The 15,384-nt window shown below is 44.1% G+C and overlaps 6 protein-coding genes across 6 annotated transcripts; all 6 read left to right on the forward strand.

Annotated features, from left to right (window-relative positions):
- Position 1: 1 nt before the first annotated feature.
- TbgDal_VIII8530 (hypothetical protein, conserved, (fragment)) lies at positions 2-1,051 on the forward strand (the record flags this gene model as incomplete). The annotated part of the gene is made up of 1 exon (XM_011777883.1): positions 2-1,051. A coding segment is annotated over one exon (1,050 nt), but the record flags the coding sequence as incomplete, so codon positions are not given.
- A 782-nt stretch (positions 1,052-1,833) lies between these two features.
- Positions 1,834-2,232, forward strand: TbgDal_VIII8540 (hypothetical protein, conserved; the record flags this gene model as incomplete). The annotated part of the gene is made up of 1 exon (XM_011777884.1): positions 1,834-2,232. The coding sequence occupies one exon, from the start codon at positions 1,834-1,836 to the stop codon at positions 2,230-2,232; it is 399 nt and encodes a 132-aa protein (XP_011776186.1).
- A 1,201-nt stretch (positions 2,233-3,433) lies between these two features.
- On the forward strand, positions 3,434-4,816 carry TbgDal_VIII8550 (amino acid transporter, putative; the record flags this gene model as incomplete). Its single annotated transcript, XM_011777885.1, has 1 exon — positions 3,434-4,816. One exon carries the CDS (start codon positions 3,434-3,436, stop codon positions 4,814-4,816), a length of 1,383 nt encoding a protein of 460 aa, XP_011776187.1.
- Positions 4,817-5,573: 757 nt separating this feature from the next.
- TbgDal_VIII8560 (amino acid transporter, putative) lies at positions 5,574-6,959 on the forward strand (the record flags this gene model as incomplete). The annotated part of the gene is made up of 1 exon (XM_011777886.1): positions 5,574-6,959. The coding sequence occupies one exon, from the start codon at positions 5,574-5,576 to the stop codon at positions 6,957-6,959; it is 1,386 nt and encodes a 461-aa protein (XP_011776188.1).
- A 757-nt stretch (positions 6,960-7,716) lies between these two features.
- TbgDal_VIII8570 (amino acid transporter, putative) lies at positions 7,717-9,102 on the forward strand (the record flags this gene model as incomplete). Its single annotated transcript, XM_011777887.1, has 1 exon — positions 7,717-9,102. One exon carries the CDS (start codon positions 7,717-7,719, stop codon positions 9,100-9,102), a length of 1,386 nt encoding a protein of 461 aa, XP_011776189.1.
- A 4,694-nt stretch (positions 9,103-13,796) lies between these two features.
- Positions 13,797-15,179, forward strand: TbgDal_VIII8580 (amino acid transporter, putative; the record flags this gene model as incomplete). The annotated part of the gene is made up of 1 exon (XM_011777888.1): positions 13,797-15,179. The coding sequence occupies one exon, from the start codon at positions 13,797-13,799 to the stop codon at positions 15,177-15,179; it is 1,383 nt and encodes a 460-aa protein (XP_011776190.1).
- Positions 15,180-15,384: the final 205 nt, after the last annotated feature.

Below are 15,384 nucleotides of genomic sequence, written 5' to 3' on the forward strand. Positions count from 1 at the left end.
CGAAGAAACGTGGCACGCAAATGTCGAGTTGGAACGGCTTACTTCAGAGAAGAAGGTCGCGGGGGAGAAGTTGTTGCAGCTGAGTCTAGGTTGCGACAGCTGCACTGCCGAACTGACAAAGCTTCGCAAACAACACGAAGAGAAGTTGGTGCTTGTTGACACTCAAGAGCTGCAATTACAGGATCTGAAGCGCACATTGCATCAGCGGAATGGTGAGCTCGGTACTCTCGCCGAGCGGAAGCGACAGTTAACATGTGATATCGCGGAGCGGCTTTCTGAGATTGCCGTGCATCATGATATGATGAAGATGGAGGCTAAACTCGTAGAGGAGCAGCGGCGGCGTCTTGTGTCAGATTTGCGTGAGAGGCAAAAGGCGCTTGTCGGCCTTCGCAACCGTTACGACGTTCAGCTCGTGCGTCTTGATCCTGAGAAGGCAAATTGGACTCCAGCGCAAGTTGTTATGGAGGCAGCGCGCGAGCGGGAGGATTTGCAATTGCGTGGTGACACCTTAGATGCCCGCGTGAGCCGAATGGAACGGGAGATGGCAAAGTTAAAGCGGACACTAGATGTCATTCGCGCGAGCAATTCGAACTACCGCCACATGTTTGACCCCGTGCCGGAGAGTCACGACATGGTAAAAATGCGCATAGCACTCCAACAGCAGCAACGAGACTTAAAGGCAGCTGTGAGTCGACGCGTGATGGAGCTGAATGATTACCAGCAGGTAATGGAAAGCAAGGAGCAAGACCTCCGGCAGACACTGGAAAAAAAGGAGAGGGCGCGAGCTACCGTAGAAAACCTGCAGCAAGCATGCGAGCAGGTACATGAAGGGATTATGCAAGCCCGGGAGACAGTTATTCGCTACACCCAAACCATACAGAAGGCAAGCGCCAATGTAGCACCGGAGGTTGTGGCAGATGTCGAACTCCAGGAGAACCGGGAGATGTTCAACAATGCGTTGGGTCGTTTGCTGCAGTTGGCACAACAGCATGGTGATGAAGTTCGCCACCATGTGCAGACCTTGCTGGCCAGTCGTTTTGTAGTTGAGTAGCATTTCGAGGGAATTGGCAAGCGGTGATTTGTCGTTCCTTGCATATGTGGAGGAGACAAAGTAGCTTTTATGGGAAGCATCATCTATGTATATGTTGAATTGTGTGAAACTTTCTGTGTCGCCCACAACTATCGAATTGTTAGGACAGCAACTCCTGCGCATCCTACGTTGTAGTTCCTGTCAGTATCGCCACATTTGTTCTGACCTTTTCTCCCTCAGTGATGGTGATTATCTTTGTGAGGAAGAATTGCGACAAAAAACTGTTAATCGCACGTATCTGAGTGCAACATGTATGACAGAGAGTCTGTCGTGCTGACTGGATGTAGTGAACAAACAAAGGGTGATGTGTTAGTGTTGTTTAATGCCCTCCCAGGTGGGCACGTCGCATGTGACTCGCAGCCACGTTAGCAGCTGGGGAGAGGGGCCACAGTGACTTATTGAAATCAGTTTGTCCCGTGGGGAAGTGCCGATGCAGTTTAATGAATATATAATTTCCCTTTCACAACTGTTATTTGGGAGCTAATGTGCGGCCATCCCTCTCTGCGCGGTTGATTTTCACAGGAAACTGTGCGCGCCACCGCACTTCTCAGCATGCCTAAACTTGCGGGACAAAACACATTCTCCTCCGCTTGTCTTATTCCTTGTTACAAAAACCGACTATTTTGACGTGTGTTCTCGGTCTAGCATAGTTCCACCAAACCAGCAATCATTTACTCGAAGCGTTAAGCAGAATTAAGACCATTGTTGGTAAGTTTGATCGACTGGCTCATTATCTGTAGCACATGTACTTCGAAGAGGAAGAGAATAATGATGACTACAATAAGGCTGAAGGTGATGAGTCACCACACAGTCGAGCATCTTCAAACGTGTCAGACATGCCGATGCCTCCTCTTCCGCCCCCAACACCACCAGCCGATGTATACGGCTTAGCTACAGAGGAGATTTACAGCATCATCAAAGAATTACGGCGGCAGATTGATGACCCAACAGCCCACCATGACATCAAGGCCATGCTGAAGAAGGAACCTTCCATTCTTTTGGCCGTCACTCGGGTCCTGCATGAGTCCGGACTCCTACGACGTGGTGTTGTGAACGCACATGGACAAGTGGAGGAGCAGATTGTGCCCCTTCCTGAAGCCCCAGCCCCGCCGTTGCCAACGGGGTATAGCAGTTGGGTATAGGTGAATGTCCAAAGCTGTTGTTGCACACAAGTTAATAACATCCGCTTCACCGTTAACACTCCGTACACATCTCAGGCTCGTCGTGGGAATCGGACATGTAGGTTTACACGCGTGCCTGACTGTTATGCATTGCACCAACCCCCAAATTTACGTTTGATTGACTAGGAAGTTAGGGTTGAAACTAGTAGGAAAGTAATGGCAAACACGGCTCTGCTGGAGCGAGAATATGCGCTACCACCGATGGGCGAGCTGTGCTTAGCGACCGCAAGCAGCGGCGGCGCTGCAACCGTTACGCTTCTTGCTCATAGTGTAGGTGAAAGTCTGTAACCGCGCGCTAGTGCTTTTTTGACAGAGTTGTTTCCAGGTGTGCGTTACCCTAATTTTTTTTTACGTGCTTCCTGTAGCTTAAACACCTAGCTCCTCTTCCTGATAGTCGCTACGGAGATCATGCTCTTCATCGGATGAAATCGTCGCTGTAGTCCACTGAAAGAGGCGGCACATCAAAAGGCAGTTGCAATGAACGGCTTATATGAAACACTCTCGTTAACGCAGGGAAAAAGTTGTTGCTATAAGAATGTTTGCTACTCTACTTACTCAAATACACGGTAAGATTAGCCCGAGTTGTCAATGCCAATATCTCAGTGTCACCACCTCTTTCACGGATACGAAACTTTCACTTCTCATATTAAGGTTTCGCAGTCGATCTCACCGCCACCAGATGTCACCAATAAGAAAATACTTCCCTAGTTCTATACATGCGCCCTAATTTCTGCCACACATTCTACTAATTTTGTTGTTTCGTTCCTTCTCTTATCCTTATTGCCTCAGGGTTTGTGTAGGTAAAGAAGTGCCATGACATGATGTGTATTGGCTGCGTGTATTTGAAGCCAGACGCTGGTGAAGACTGACAGCTTATAGTCGGTAAGAACTGTTAGTTCCCTATACGTGTGGGTTAACAGTAACCATCCCCTCCTTCTGTTGCCGTTTCATGGTTCGATGGCGTAAAGGAATTAACTGTGCGTTGTTATACTGACAGTGCTTCTATTGTTGCAGTGGGATTTTGTTTTCTTGCGATGTGAGCAGCATTACACTTTGCTGCATTCCCTTTTTCCAATGCGCATGTTCACCTTTCGTGTTTAATTGCTTGTTATCACAATTCCAATAGGTTAGGTCACATTATTCCTTGCGTAGTGGAAGTGAGATGCGAGCCACCAAAAAGCATCCGAATGATGGAAAGGGAGCCACTACCGATCCATTTGTTGACGGCAGCAATCCAATTCCCTCTGAGGTCGCTGCTTTCGATCCTTCGCAGCAGGAACATGTTGATGTGGTAAAGGAAGTGAAACCCTCGCTTTTCGCCGTACTTCTTGAGAAGTTTATTCCCCATGGTGGATTGTGGTCCTGTGCCCTGAACCTGGCCTCTGCTACATTGGGTGCTGGCATTTGCTCACTGCCTGCAGGTTTCAATTTGAGTGGGATTGTTATGTCCTGCATTTACCTTGTTTGCGTTGCGGTTGGCACGGTGTACTCTCTTAATCTTCTTGCAAAGGTTGCAGTGAAGACGGGATCGCGTAATTACGGAGAAGCTGCCAAAGCAGTGATGGGTCCACTTACTGGTTACTACGCGGCAGCGCTTATGATAGTGATGTGCTTTGGCGGCTCCGTTGCTTACATCATCATTATTGGTATCATTTTGAAGGCTGTGCTCAATCGTGATGGTGTTCCGGAATATTTGAAATCAGAAAGTGGTAATCGGCTAATGACATCCATGGTGTGGTTGGTGATGATCTTACCTATGTGCATTCCCAAGCAGGTTAATTCATTGCGCCACTTATCCTTTGTGGGTGTGATGTTTATTGTGTATTTTTCATGTGTTGTTATTGGCCATTCCATTAATAAGATCATTAATGAGGGTGTCGCTGATGACATCGTGTACATGCGCACTGGAAATAGCGCTTTAGATGGCTTATCACTATTTCTCTTCTCATTTATCTGCCAGCCGAACGCATTTGAAATATTCCGTGAGATGAAACACCGGTCGCCGCAACGCTTCACAATATATGGTACTGTCGGCATGTCAATGTGTGCTGTGCTTTACTTCCTGGTTGGTTTATTTGGTTATTTGGAGTTTGGAGGGGATGCCATTGACACAGTGCTGTCTCTATATGATCCAGGTGAGAATGTTGCCGTTGCAATTGCGTACATTGGGGTTGCTGCCAAGGTTTGTGTTGCCTTTGCTTTGCACATCATACCAATGCGTGATGCACTGTACCATTGTACGGGTTGGCATGTTGATACTGTACCGTATTGGAAGCATTCCCTTATTGTGACGTCTATTACTTTAGCGGCTCTACTAATGGGACTCTTCATTCCGAAAGCATCCACTGTTTTTGGTCTCGTTGGTGCTTTCTGTGGTGGTCATATCGGACTTGTGTTGCCTCCGTTGTTCTACATGTACTCAGGTGGCTTCACGAGGGAAAAAGTTGGTAATATTGATTTCTTTGGTACTTATCTCCTTCTTTTTGTTGGTGTTGTGGCTGTTGTATTTGGCACGGTTTCAACAATATACAACACGGTGCCGTAGTATGATGATGATTTCTACGCGAGTATGTTCTTGGTGCACACATACTTTATTTTTTATCCATAGGTATTGCTTGTGTATATCCACATGCGCAAATATATATTTATATATTTGTACCGTGTAATATTTAATGGGTTGTGGTTTCTTTCATTTTCTTTGCAGTAGCAATATTTCTATGGATCTTCATCTTTCGGTTGCTCCCGCATCTTGTCAGTGATTTATCACTATTATTACATTCTTTTGTGAAAATTATATATGTCGTTTCTTTATGATAACTGAATCCAGTTATTCCTTTGTCGTACTCCCTTTTGTTTCCATTTTCCCCAAAAGGAGAGAGCACACACAACGGTTGGCTTCCCTTTCCACACTTGTTGTTATTGTCATCATTATTATCGGGGTAAACTTAGCATTATTCCTCCTCTAGTGTCACTGCTGCTGTCAACTGGGTTATTGTTGTATCTCTTCTCTTTTGTCAGTCTTAGTGATTCAACTGTTGGAGGAAAAGATCAGGGGCAAGACGTTGTGGTAATGTGTAACGAGATCGGATATCTGTGTTTGAGTTACTGGTTCCGTTTTTTGTTTGCAGTACACATCTCTTTGTCTGTCGACTTCCTATTGACTTCCACCACTTTGTATAGAGTTTGCTGCAGATGTATTTATTATCTTCTTTCTGGTATGTCTTTCAAAATCTCTTCGTTTTCACTTGGATGTTACATTACTATCTTGAAGCGTAAGGTTCGTATCATAATACGCTACCAATATGACGAATCAATCCAGCGGGGGTAATGACAGGGGCCGTCGTGACACGGATCCTTTTGCTCACGCTGGTGATGTAAAATTATCTTCTGACGCTATTGCACTCGATGTAACTCAGAAAGGCCAGGATGATGTGGTAAAGGAAGTGAAACCCTCGCTTTTCGCCGTACTTCTTGAGAAGTTTATTCCCCATGGTGGATTGTGGTCCTGTGCCCTGAACCTGGCCTCTGCTACATTGGGTGCTGGCATTTGCTCACTTCCAACTGGTTTCAATTTGAGTGGGATTGTTATGTCCTGCATTTACCTTGTTTGCGTTGCGGTTGGCACGGTGTACTCTCTTAATCTTCTTGCAAAGGTTGCAGTGAAGACGGGATCGCGTAATTACGGAGAAGCTGCCAAAGCAGTGATGGGTCCACTTACTGGTTACTACGCGGCAGCGCTTATGATAGCGATGTGCTTTGGAGGTAACGTTGCTTACATCATCATTATTGGTATCATTTTGAGAGCTCTATTTAGTCGTGATGGTGTTCCGGAATATTTGAAATCAGAAAGTGGTAATCGGCTAATGACATCCATGGTGTGGTTGGTGATTATCTTGCCTATGTGCATTCCCAAGCAGGTTAATTCATTGCGCCACTTATCCTTTGTGGGTGTGATGTTTATTGTGTATTTTTCATGTGTTGTTATTGGCCATTCCATTAATAAGATCATTAATGAGGGTGTCGCTGATGACATCGTGTACATGCGCACTGGAAATAGCGCTTTAGATGGCTTATCACTATTTCTCTTCTCATTTATCTGCCAGTCGAACGCATTTGAAATATTCCGTGAGATGAAACACCGGTCGCCGCAACGCTTCACAATATATGGTACTGTCGGCATGTCAATGTGTGCTGTGCTTTACTTCCTGGTTGGTTTATTTGGTTATTTGGAGTTTGGAGGGGATGCCATTGACACAGTGCTGTCTCTATATGATCCAGGTGAGAATGTTGCCGTTGCAATTGCGTACATTGGGGTTGCTGCCAAGGTTTGTGTTGCCTTTGCTTTGCACATCATACCAATGCGTGATGCACTGTACCATTGTACGGGTTGGCATGTTGATACTGTACCGTACTGGAAGCATTCCCTTATTGTGACGTCTATTACTTTAGCGGCTCTACTAATGGGACTCTTCATTCCGAAAGCATCCACTGTTTTTGGTCTCGTTGGTGCTTTCTGTGGTGGTCATATCGGACTTGTGTTGCCTCCGTTGTTCTACATGTACTCAGGTGGCTTCACGAGGGAAAAAGTTGGTAATATTGATTTCTTTGGTACTTATCTCCTTCTTTTTGTTGGTGTTGTGGCTGTTGTATTTGGCACGGTTTCAACAATATACAACACGGTGCCGTAGTATGATGATGATTTCTACGCGAGTATGTTCTTGGTGCACACATACTTTATTTTTTATCCATAGGTATTGCTTGTGTATATCCACATGCGCAAATATATATTTATATATTTGTACCGTGTAATATTTAATGGGTTGTGGTTTCTTTCATTTTCTTTGCAGTAGCAATATTTCTATGGATCTTCATCTTTCGGTTGCTCCCGCATCTTGTCAGTGATTTATCACTATTATTACATTCTTTTGTGAAAATTATATATGTCGTTTCTTTATGATAACTGAATCCAGTTATTCCTTTGTCGTACTCCCTTTTGTTTCCATTTTCCCCAAAAGGAGAGAGCACACACAACGGTTGGCTTCCCTTTCCACACTTGTTGTTATTGTCATCATTATTATCGGGGTAAACTTAGCATTATTCCTCCTCTAGTGTCACTGCTGCTGTCAACTGGGTTATTGTTGTATCTCTTCTCTTTTGTCAGTCTTAGTGATTCAACTGTTGGAGGAAAATATCAGGGGCAAGACGTTGTGGTAATGTGTAACGAGATCGGATATCTGTGTTTGAGTTACTGGTTCCGTTTTTTGTTTGCAGTACACATCTCTTTGTCTGTCGACTTCCTATTGACTTCCACCACTTTGTATAGAGTTTGCTGCAGATGTATTTATTATCTTCTTTCTGGTATGTCTTTCAAAATCTCTTCGTTTTCACTTGGATGTTACATTACTATCTTGAAGCGTAAGGTTCGTATCATAATACGCTACCAATATGACGAATCAATCCAGCGGGGGTAATGACAGGGGCCGTCGTGACACGGATCCTTTTGCTCACGCTGGTGATGTAAAATTATCTTCTGACGCTATTGCACTCGATGTAACTCAGAAAGGCCAGGATGATGTGGTAAAGGAAGTGAAACCCTCACTTTTCGCCGTACTTCTTGAGAAGTTTATTCCCCATGGTGGATTGTGGTCCTGTGCCCTGAACCTGGCCTCTGCTACATTGGGTGCTGGCATTTGCTCACTTCCGACTGGTTTCAATTTGAGTGGGATTGTTATGTCCTGCATTTACCTTGTTTGCGTTGCGGTTGGCACGGTGTACTCTCTTAATCTTCTTGCAAAGGTTGCAGTGAAGACGGGATCGCGTAATTACGGAGAAGCTGCGCGGATGGTGATGGGTCCACTTACTGGTTACTACGCGGCAGCGCTTATGATAGCGATGTGCTTTGGAGGTAACGTTGCTTACATCATCATTATTGGTATCATTTTGAAGGCTGTGCTCAATCGTGATGGTGTTCCGGAATATTTGAAATCAGAAAGTGGTAATCGGCTAATGACATCCATGGTGTGGTTGGTGATTATCTTACCTATGTGCATTCCCAAGCAGGTTAATTCATTGCGCCACTTATCCTTTGTGGGTGTGATGTTTATTGTGTATTTTTCATGTGTTGTTATTGGCCATTCCATTAATAAGATCATTAATGAGGGTGTCGCTGATGACATCGTGTACATGCGCACTGGAAATAGCGCTTTAGATGGCTTATCACTATTTCTCTTCTCATTTATCTGCCAGTCGAACGCATTTGAAATATTCCGTGAGATGAAACACCGGTCGCCGCAACGCTTCACAATATATGGTACTGTCGGAATGTCAATGTGTGCTGTGCTTTACTTCCTGGTTGGTTTATTTGGTTATTTGGAGTTTGGAGGGGATGCCATTGACACAGTGCTGTCTCTATATGATCCAGGTGAGAATGTTGCCGTTGCAATTGCGTACATTGGGGTTGCTGCCAAGGTTTGTGTTGCCTTTGCTTTGCACATCATACCAATGCGTGATGCACTGTACCATTGTACGGGTTGGCATGTTGATACTGTACCGTACTGGAAGCATTCCCTTATTGTGACGTCTATTACTTTAGCGGCTCTACTAATGGGACTCTTCATTCCGAAAGCATCCACTGTTTTTGGTCTCGTTGGTGCTTTCTGTGGTGGTCATATCGGACTTGTGTTGCCTCCGTTGTTCTACATGTACTCAGGTGGCTTCACGAGGGAAAAAGTTGGTAATATTGATTTCTTTGGTACTTATCTCCTTCTTTTTGTTGGTGTTGTGGCTGTTGTATTTGGCACGGTAACGACCATAGCCGGTGCACTGTCTTGACACATTAGGTTGCAAATGGAGCGTCTATGGATGTTTTATCTTTATGATTCCCCCTGTAGGAATTTGTGTGTGTAAATGAGAATTTCTTGATTCAATAAATAATTCTTTTGATAGAACCAAAAAAAGTAGTAATTAATTAAATGTGGTAAATATCTTTTCTTATATTTTTGTTTTCATTCCTTTGGCTGCCTGTACGGCGTCGGTAATAATTGTAATTTGTACCGGTGCTGTTGGGGCAGGTCGGTAGTTTGGCCTCCAGCTCAACCTGTAAGGGTGAAGGGGAATAGCCATGGTGATGGCATTAATTTTAACTTAAGGAGAAAGGGACCAACTGAGCATAAAGGGCAACTTTAAGGAAATATATAAGGTTTAGGCAATATATACACGCAGGTATGTCTTGGGTGTAGAAACCCATGTGACTTATTTGCGTGACGTTTTTGCTTTCATTTTTTTTTCTTTTTTGGAAACCCTGCGTTACCAATGGTTTTGGATATGGGATTACATGGTATTATTTTGTACGAATTTCCTTATATAAATACACTGTCTTCTCCAATATTTTACAGCTGCCTGCCAGAGGGTGTAAGTTCTAGAAAGAAAAAAATATGTTTTATGATATCAAAGATGCTGCCTCATACACGATCGATTTTCAGAGAGAGAGAGGGTAATAAATGTCACGGCTTTTATGGAATCTGTTCGCCAAAAGGGACCGACATCTTTTTCTTTCGACTTTGAGCCAGTACAGAACCCGAGAGATGCATACCACGTGGATGGAATTCTGACAATCGAGGATGAAAACCCTAATGGTGTTTACTTTGACCGCGAACAGAAAATGGATCTGGGATCGCTGAGGCAATTGATGGTAAGTTTTGTGTTGCCTAGAAACTCAGATTTCCTAAAGGCTTTTTGAAGAGGCGAGAGAAGCAATGAATTTGGGGGCTTTAATATTTCCCTACCTATACTCCACCACAAGGGAAAAACCAACACAGCGGAGAGAGTCATACAGTGGAGGACGATAACAATTACAACTACTCCTACCCCTCGTCGACAAATGAGTTACCCGACACGGACGGGGACAGCATGGTCCTTACGCACAGCGAAGTCGACAGCAGCTCAATGACTGGAAGGAGCCTTTCAAGGGATCTGGGAAATGTCAAATGGAAATCAACAACATGCAACAAAGGTGTTCTTGGTAAACGACGTCACGGTTATTCTAGCTTCTACACACAATCCGTGTATTATTGCAATGGCTTCAGAAGCAAACTAATTAGCAAAAAGGATGTGGACGCGTACAACTTGGGAACAGAAAGGATCCATAATCCGAAAGTTCTATGCGTTTGCAGACAAACACGGACTACCGGCTGTCGAAACGACAATCCCCTTGTTTATTGTAAGTTTGCAACTGGCAAAGAGCAGCGCCATACAGTACACAAGGACACTACTATCATTACTAGCCGCAGAGCATACACCAGCGCGAATGTATTTGTAGCCGGACTATGCAGAATGACAGGGGGAAATACCATAAAACAGGCTTGACCCATGTTGCGTTGGGAGCTCGATCTCGCGTGTGACACTTTAACACTGGAGCGGGATCGAGTAGCTTTAAGACTATCCTGAATCACAGCTAGCAGATGGGGAGAAATAGCACAGCTACAACAAGAGAATTTTGTGCTCCATCCACAAGACAAAAAAGATGATGCCATAGTGGTAAACTGAGGAGCACTCCCAAAGACATTCAAAAGCGACACACACAGAACCACGAAGTATGTGGTGATAAGCGGAGAAGATGCAGGAAGGATCCGAAGGGTAATCAGGGAAATGGAGGGTAGTGAAAAGCTCACAGCCATTACAACGAAGGGAATGGAAACAATACTAAGCCCATTCGGGGTGACTGCACATTCAATAAAGAGAGGGACTTTGGCACACCCAGAGTTGGCATTAGTGGCGTAAAAACACACGCCCTCGATTCAATATTATTAACACAATTGGGAAAGCACACAAACCCTCAGGAGCTTCCTCGAAGCACGGTAGGACGCTATTTGTGTCTATGGACCGCCACCATCAACAAGTCGGAGTTGCGCATGACTGTGCTGATGTAAAACCCCTGAGAAGGGGAAAAACAGATTTACCATGGGATATGCCAGATAATTCCCGCCAAGCAGGGATATCGTTATGGTCAATGACAAAAAAATTATCGAGGACATAACATCATTCTGCACTCGCAAGAAACACGGGTAGCGTCAAAGGAGGGAGAGATGACATTACCTCTTCAGGAAGTAAATGTGGGAACATTGTATTTGGAACGGGTACGAAGACGAATGAAGGAGGAGACGCGGCAACGGTTTGACAAGTTATGGAACTTGATGATTGCCACGGAAGGAAATTTGAAAGAAAGAGACAGGGAGTCACATTTGCGGATTGCGGAAAAAGACGCTGTAATCATAAAAGAAGCAGGTGTTATAAGCCAACCTTCGGATCTTCCTACAAAGGGATGGGTCATACCTTTTTCAGTTGTGGAGTAGAAGCCGACAGGAAAAAGACGCCGATTTATTGCTTGGTCCAAGGTAAAAAATGCCAAAAATGATTACGAGGCCGAAGTCCCGTTGGGATATATATCCCAATATCTAAGTGCGGTTTATGATGAATCCGCAGGGTTGTTTGATTTAAAGGCTTCTTTTTTCCCGGATGAACATGCCACAAAAGACATTTGAGTGGGTCTCTGCTGTTGAACAGAAAAGTGGGGAAGCCGTAGAATTGAATCAACTCCAATTGGTTAATAAATGAAGCCATGAAATTGTAAAGACATCACGAGAGTTTTGGCAGGAGATCCTGGGGCAGCGAAACCACAATATGCGGCCACCAACGAATAGAGAGTGCACACATGGATCGACAACATCCGTATCAGTAGACCACACAAAACGGTCAAGGAATGGGGGGACCACATTGCTAAAAACATGAAAGAGTGCGGAGTAAATGTTGGTGAGCAAAGAAATGGCAACACGTTACGAATTTATCGGGTTTTTATTTGAGCATGACAAACAGACGGTTTTGTTGAATGCAAAGATGATGCGGCGGATTCGAGAATTAGCTCCACTCGAGACAGCGACCATAAAACAGATGGAGAGAGTTGTATTATGCATGATATATGCGGCTGAGGTTAGGGGAGCCACTTTTCTCTTACTATATTTTCTTTAAAATGATGCGTCGACGTTTCTCTCTCTCCTAAATAGGGGTTTGGTAAAACCTTCCGATCGGGCTTATCTACAAAAAAGTGTATTGAAGCTGGTGAAGCAGTAGATGAGCGAGTTGTTGAAAAATGTAGCAGTGGCCCCACCACAGGTCCAGCCCTCTACAGCCACGCTGGTGACGGATGCCACCGTGCAGGGATGGGGATGGATGTTATTTCGAGATACGGGAGAGATCTTAATAGCAAGAGGCGCATGGGAAAAGGCACCTCACATGATAGCACAAGGTAAAGCACGAGCGATTCAACTCTCCCTGTTAGCGTTTCGGGGGCGTTTCGATGAGCCATTACACATATGTGTGGATAACACTGCTGTAATGCATATTATGAGAAAAGGCAACACGCATTCAAGTGCCCTAGTGAGAGAGGCATCTAATATTGACAGGATATTACGACAAGAACTGATAAGTGCCACATGGAGTTACGTTACATTTCGGGGTAAATCCAACCTATGGGGTTTCTAGAGGGCTACCTGTCAGGGGCAGGACTTAGCGAAGGAAAGCGCGGGAGGCGGGATGAGAACGCTTTCAGCTCTTCCACATAGTTAGTAAATTATCGTTTAAGTTCATAGTTTGTGTAGGATGATGAGGAACGCTTACTGTTTCTTCAGCATGATAGTTATTTCCTATATATATTTTTCTATCAAGTAAAGGGAAGGTGAACACAAAGCTATTCGGTTTTCAGTTGAAAAAATAAATGTGTTGTATTAAGGTTCTTTTCGGATACTGTGATGACGTATGTTTTTTTCCTCCTTGTGCTAAATTTCTTTTTCGCTGGTATTCTTCTTTCCATAGATTTGTGGCTTCCTACCGTTTGGAACGATTACGGACCCCTACACACAATAAGTAAATTTCTTATATATTTCCTTTATATATGTTCTTTATATATTTGTTTTTGATTTCTTTGGAGTTTTTAAGTCTATTTCTCGTTTGTTTTTTTGTATTCCTGTCTCGCATTTGCCATGTTGTCATTATGTCTGTAACCGAGATTGTCGTCGAGTGCTGCCATTTTAAGCTTCTGTTAGTACAACATTCTACTAATTTTGTTTTTTTGTTCCTTTTCTTATCCTTATTGCTTCAGGGTTTGTGTAGGTAAAGAAGTGCCATGACATGATGTGTATTGGCTGCGTGTATTTGAAGCCAGACGCTGGTGAAGACTGACAGCTTATAGTCGGTAAGAACTGTTAGTTCCCTATACGTGTGGGTTAACAGTAACCATCCCCTCCTTCTGTTGCCGTTTCATGGTTCGATGGCGTAAAGGAATTAACTGTGCGTTGCTATACTGACAGTGCTTCTATTGTTGCAGTGGGATTTTGTTTTCTTGCGATGTGAGCAGCATTACACTTTGCTGCTTTCCCTTTTTCCAATGCGCATGTTCACCTTTCGTGTTTAATTGCTTGTTATCACAATTCCAATAGGTTAGGTCACATTATTCCTTGCGTAGTGGAAGTGAGATGCGAGCCACCAAAAAGCATCCGAATGATGGAAAGGGAGCCACTACCGATCCATTTGTTGACGGCAGCAATCCAATTCCCTCTGAGGTCGCTGCTTTCGATCCTTCGCAGCAGGAACATGTTGATGTGGTAAAGGAAGTGAAACCCTCGCTCTTCACCGTACTTCTTGAGAAGTTTATTCCCCATGGTGGATTGTGGTCCTGTGCCCTGAACCTGGCCTCTGCTACATTGGGTGCTGGCATTTGCTCACTTCCGACTGGTTTCAATTTGAGTGGGATTGTTATGTCCTGCATTTACCTTGTTTGCGTTGCGGTTGGCACGGTGTACTCTCTTAATCTTCTTGCAAAGGTTGCAGTGAAGACGGGATCGCGTAATTACGGAGAAGCTGCCAAAGCAGTGATGGGTCCACTTACTGGTTACTACGCGGCAGCGCTTATGATAGTGATGTGCTTTGGCGGCTCCGTTGCTTACATCATCATTATTGGTATCATTTTGAAGGCTGTGCTCAGTCGTGATGGTGTTCCGGAATATTTGAAATCAGAAAGTGGTAATCGGCTAATGACATCCATGGTGTGGTTGGTGATTATCTTACCTATGTGCATTCCCAAGCAGGTTAATTCATTGCGCCACTTATCCTTTGTGGGTGTGATGTTTATTGTGTATTTTTCATGTGTTGTTATTGGCCATTCCATTAATAAGATCATTAATGAGGGTGTCGCTGATGACATCGTGTACATGCGCACTGGAAATAGCGCTTTAGATGGCTTATCACTATTTCTCTTCTCATTTATCTGCCAGTCGAACGCATTTGAAATATTCCGTGAGATGAAACACCGGTCGCCGCAACGCTTCACAATATATGGTACTGTCGGCATGTCAATATGTGCTGTGCTTTACTTCCTGGTTGGTTTATTTGGTTATTTGGAGTTTGGAGGGAAATCTGTTGACACAGTGCTGTCTCTATATGATCCAGGTGAGAATGTTGCCGTTGCAATTGCGTACATTGGGGTTGCAATTAAAATAACAGTTGCTCATGCTCTACACGCTATTCCTATACGTGATGCACTGTACCATTGTGTGGGTTGGCATGTTGATACTGTACCGTATTGGAAGCATGTTGTTGTGGTTGTAACTATTAACTTTACCTCACTGATTATTGGACTCTTCATTCCGAAAGCATCCACTGTTTTTGGTCTCGTTGGTGCTTTCTGTGGTGGTCATATCGGACTTGTGTTGCCTCCGTTGTTCTACATGTACTCAGGTGGCTTCACGAGGGAAAAAGTTGGTAATATTGATTTCTTTGGTACTTATCTCCTTCTTTTTGTTGGTGTTGTGGCTGTTGTATTTGGCACGGTTTCAACAATATACAACACGGTGCCGTAGTATGATGATGATTTCTACGCGAGTATGTTCTTGGTGCACACATACTTTATTTCTACGTATTGCTTGTGTATATCCACATGCGCAAATATATATTTATATATTTGTACCGTGTAATATTTAATGGGTTGTGGTTTCTTTCATTTTCTTTGCAGTAGCAATATTTCTATGGATCTTCATCTTTCGGTTGCTCCCGCATCTTGTCAGT

Source organism: Trypanosoma brucei, chromosome 8, assembly GCF_000210295.1.
Source record: "Trypanosoma brucei gambiense DAL972 chromosome 8, complete sequence".
Classification (NCBI taxonomy): Eukaryota; Euglenozoa; class Kinetoplastea; order Trypanosomatida; family Trypanosomatidae; genus Trypanosoma; species Trypanosoma brucei.